Genomic DNA, 4,655 nt, shown 5'->3' with positions numbered 1-4,655 from the left:
CAAAAGACAGTGTCGCAAGATGTATGCTCAGGCTAATGTGCTTGCACGTCAATTTGGCATGTGTTCTGCTAATGTTAAGGCAGCTTTATTCAAAGCATTCTGTTCACCACTATATGCTGCCCACTTGTGGTGGTCTTACAGAAAAAACAACATGCAGGGTTGGAATGCAGCATATAATGATAGCATGAGACTGCTTCTAAAACAGCCAAGATGGTGTAGTGCTAGTCAAATGATTATTAGTGTTGGTGTGCCTACATGTTCTGCCTTAATAAGAAACCTTATTTATCGATACATGTGTAGAATGTCTGTCTCAGAAAACAGAATTATACAAGCTTTAGCCCACATTGATTTTAGCTCTGTCAGGTATGCATCTAGACTGTGGAGACATTGGCGCTCCTGTTTGTATATTACAGGTGAAGGTTGTTGAACTCTGTATTAATTTATATGAATTGTACTGTATATTTATTGCTATATGTTTGTAAATATTGTGATTCGTGTCCTGAATAAAGTTATTATTATTACATTCTGTTAATTGCAACATTGGTTCTAAGTTTATTTGATTAGGACAATGCACATTAATCAACATTTCTGTAAATGCACCAGTGTTAGCCAGTCTGCTAATTTTCATCTGTAGTCCTAGTATGCATGTCTTTCTGGTGGGAAGAAACCGGAGCACCCGGAGGAAACCCACGCAAACACGTGGAGAACATGCAAACTCCACACAGAAAGGCCCAGAACCTTCTTGCTGTGAGGCAGAAGTGCTAACCACTGAGCCACTGTGCTGCCTTATATTGATATTGAAAATGTTCAGTGCTGTTGCACTACATGGAATATAATGCTGTACAAATGAAAATCTACTCTCTTGAAGTGAGTTGAAGTCATAAAAGTGGGCCAAGCAACATGTTCAAGCACTACTGCTCACATACAGGAAACAGCACACAGTTTATGGGGTGAAGGGTTGAGGGTGAAGCCCACACGTGGAGTCAGATCCAGTTCATCCTCTGAAACTCCAGGAGGAGGAGTGAAACGAAAGTGCTGCAGGAGGCTGGTGAAGAAGATGAAGAGCTCCATCCTGGCCAGACTCTCTCCGAGACAAATCCTGCGACCTGTCAGAGAGAGAAAACAAAGGAAAATGTTTATCTCATCTACAATTAAATGAACATCAATAAGTGCTAAATTCGCCAACCTGCAGAAAAAGGCATGAAGGCGTCCCGCTTGACAAACTTCCCGTCTTTGTCCAGGAAGTGAGCAGGATAAAAGCTGTGTGGCCTCTCCCACTCACTCTCATCATACAGGACAGATGTCAAGAGAGGATATACCGTGGTCCCCTGTGGACAATACAGAAATTGAAAAGTTTTCTCTATGCTGATCAAAAGAGAATTCATGAAGCAGTGTTTTATGAAGTTAATTTGAGATTAACACTAGGTGTTTTATCCAGTCTTGCCTTCTTAATGAAGTGACCCTGGAAGGTGATGTCTTGGTTCGTTTTGTGAGGCAATGCCATTGGGACAATGTTGGCCAGTCTCTGTGTCTCATGGATGACAGCGTCGGTGAAGGGCAGGTTCTTCCTGTCCTCAACCTGCACTTGACGACTTCCTATCTCCCTGCTCAGCTCCTCCTGGACCTGGTCTGAGAGAGGGAAAAGTTTTCGTTTTCATAAGATGATTTTTTGTGTTGGTAAAGCAGATATACAGTATTGTTACTTGGACTGTTGGTTGTTGTATGGAAATTATGGATACTTTATGTCCCTTACCTTGTATTTTGGGATTTTTGGCCATTAACAGAAGTCCCCACCTCAGTGTAGTTGCTGTTGTGTCAGTGCCAGCAGCAAAGAGATTAAGAACTGTCTGCAGAAGGTTGTGATCGTGGAAGTGACTGTTGGCAATCCCAGATACCTGCAGGTAAAAAATCATCAGTGCTGTGATTCAAACATATCTGATCCAAAACTTTGATACAGAAAATATTGACTGGGTCCTTGTCACTACTAACTCTACTGTTGGCCTGGGAAGGTTGGAGACAGACAGAGAGACATGGCAGCTTGATCAACTGGTAGGAGTCACTGGATGAACTTACTTTCCACCAGGCCCCCAACACAAGCTCTGGGCTGTGATGGAATTTTAGTTTAGTGGCCACATTCAGAATTGAAAGTTGTGTGATGATCTTTGATGTTGGATTACTAAGGCTTTAAAACCAAATACTACATAACCGAAAATGTTTCAGGAGTAATGTGACTAGGAATTGGAGAGAATTTAAAGTGGCCATAATATGAAAAAAAATCACTTTTTCTGGGATCTGGGGTGTTCTTTTGCGTCTCTGGTGCTTCCACACGCATACAAACTTTGAAAAAAAGTCCATCAATGCTGTTTTGAGTGAGATATGGTTTCTGAATTAGCGTTAGCATGCTAACGCTAATGCTAACGCTAGCATGCTACCCCGTTCTCAATAGCAAAGCACTGCTACAAAACACACAAGTTAACCATAATTTACAAAAGAACTACTTACATGTGCGCCCTCATTTAGAAGTCTCCCAGCTAATCCTGCCTTGTAACTGACCAAAGTTGAAGAAACAGCTTTCTTTTACTGTCTCTAGAGTTAGCTAGCTGACATGCTCTACATCTGAACTACTGTGCATGTGCGAGTGCAATTAAAAGATAGTAGTAGAAGGAGAAGAAAAGAGGTCTCACTCTGTAGCTAAAACAGAAACCAGGTGAAAAGAGGATCTGCAGCAGGTAGAGAGAGCTGTGCAGTACAACAAAAATATGGTGTTTTTTGAAAATTAAACCATGTAAACCTATTCTGGTGCAACCTTAAAATACAATTATGAACCTGAAAATGAGCATAATATGGGCGCTTTAACCTAATTTTATGAAGTTTTGGACACATTTAACATTAAAATCCATCATAACACTGTAGATATACGGAAAAACATAATATATCCACTTTAAGCTGTACTTCAAATCACATTCAAGAGTGGAATTTAAAAGTGGAATCTTTCTGTTATTTTAAACATAATTTGTAAAATCTTAATTATTAATAGCAATGAGCCCTACCTCCAGATTTTGCTTTCGGACCAGAAAGGCGTCCACAAAGCCTCTGCACATCTGTGGATTGAGGGTCTCTTTCAAACGACTGAACAGCTGTAAGTTCTGTTTCTTGTTGGCAGCAAATATTGCATCGATTTCCTTCTTCACAGTAACCCATTTACCAATCCATGGAAACATGTTATACACCTGTTAAAAAAAAAAAAAAAAAAAATATATATATATATATATATACCAGTATGTAGAAAAAGTCTTCAACAGACAAGTGAGGAATTACATAATTTCTTCAGTTCAGTTGTAATATGTATATTAAAATCCCAATGCTATAGTATATGGAATGTCACCTGTACTGACGGGGAGCCCACAAGTTGAATGTTTCTGTTTGTTCCATCTACCAGGGATGTAAACTCTGGATCATCATATTCAAATCTGCTGCCATAAACAATGGAGCAGATAATATTAGAGACTGCATAGTTTATTGGTTGGGTCGTATCAAAAGCTTCACCTGTAACAAGGGAAACAGGAAAAACAATTAAATATCACGAGGATTGATAAAACTTTGCTCAACATGAAGTAGGTTATAATAAGACACCTACCTTTAAATTTCTTAAACTTTCCAATGAGGTGTTCACATTCCTCAATGATTTTGTCCTCACTTGCCTTCTTGCCCATCCCAAAGTCTCTCAGGTTAGTCAAAGCAAAGCGCCTCATCTCTTTCCACGAATCACCATTGGACCATAAAACCCCTGAGATGAAGTAGATCAGCAAAACATGTTAACAAATTATTAATTATTATGAGCAAAGGCTGTAAACATGAGGAGTGTTTGTGAAAAACCTTGGCTCACCATGTCCTTTATTAATGTCCTTCACAATTTGGATTTCACCTCGGTCTCCAAACTCTTCAGCATGATTTACAAGTGCCTCCTTCACCGTCTTGTATCCAGCCAGGACGACCACTTTTTGGGGTCCAAAATAGACAGTGAACACCGATCCATATTTCTTGGAAAGCTGAGAACAGCAGCATAATGTCACGACATGTTTGGATATAAGAAACACACAGGAAAAAGAAAACAGGTTGAGCTGCACAATAGCACAAACTACCCGTCAAAAAAGCTACTCCTACTGCACTTTCTCACCTTCAGTAATGTGTGGTAGGGTCTCTTGAGGTCAAGCTGCAGCAGGTTCCCGAGTACTGGAAGCGGTCTTGGTCCTGGAGGTTCCTTTCCCTCCTTCTGGGAGCTGAAGCTGGAGGATGAGACAAGGTAGACCAGCAGCAGGACCAGCAGAGCCCCCAACAGGGAGATAGAGCTGGAGGACTGGAGAAAGAAATCTAATATCCCCATGACTTTAAAAACGTGTCCTAAAATTCCTACTTCACAGACAAAATATGTTTCCTTCTGGAGCCTTTACTTCTGTGAGTGTTCTGTAAAGAGGGATACCAAAACTAACCCTAAGTAAACCGCAGTAATCTCCCCACTCCCTGCTGTACTGTGATTGGTCCTTCCTTGTGGGAGTGAAAGAGAAGAAGTAGAAAGAATGCTGCTGCTTTTGCCTCTGAGTGTTTGAGTGTGAGTCCTCCTTTTGTAGGTGCAGGTAAGGGAAACAGCCCCGCCC

General features: G+C 40.8%; 1 protein-coding gene across 1 annotated transcript; it reads right to left on the bottom strand.

Annotated features, from left to right (window-relative positions):
* Positions 1-731: 731 nt before the first annotated feature.
* LOC120546904 (cytochrome P450 2K1-like) lies at positions 732-4,609 on the bottom strand. Its single transcript, XM_039782158.1, has 9 exons — positions 4,178-4,609; positions 3,887-4,049; positions 3,638-3,787; positions 3,386-3,546; positions 3,051-3,230; positions 1,754-1,895; positions 1,445-1,629; positions 1,187-1,328; positions 732-1,106 (listed from the first exon to the last, which is right to left on the bottom strand). Exons 1-9 carry the CDS (start codon positions 4,382-4,384, stop codon positions 919-921), a joined length of 1,518 nt encoding a protein of 505 aa, XP_039638092.1. The 5' UTR covers positions 4,385-4,609; the 3' UTR covers positions 732-918.
* Positions 4,610-4,655: the final 46 nt, after the last annotated feature.

The sequence above is a fragment of the Perca fluviatilis genome, chromosome 18 (genome assembly GCF_010015445.1).
Source record: "Perca fluviatilis chromosome 18, GENO_Pfluv_1.0, whole genome shotgun sequence".
Taxonomy (NCBI): Eukaryota; Metazoa; Chordata; class Actinopteri; order Perciformes; family Percidae; genus Perca; species Perca fluviatilis.
The sequence above is the reverse complement of the archived record's forward strand: the minus strand, read 5'-3'. Positions and strand labels throughout refer to the sequence as shown.

Bases quoted from the DNA above. Each gene is read 5' to 3' on its own strand.
- LOC120546904 (XM_039782158.1), bottom strand. From the start codon at position 4,384: ATGGGGATATTAGATTTCTTTCTCCAGTCCTCCAGCTCTATCTCCCTG. The intron at 3,788-3,886 runs GTGAGCCAAGGT...ACTTCATCTCAG, and splicing joins GGACATTAATAAAGGACATG to GGGTTTTATGGTCCAATGGT. The intron at 1,896-3,050 runs GTAGGGCTCATT...TTTTACCTGCAG, and splicing joins TCCGAAAGCAAAATCTGGAG to GTATCTGGGATTGCCAACAG.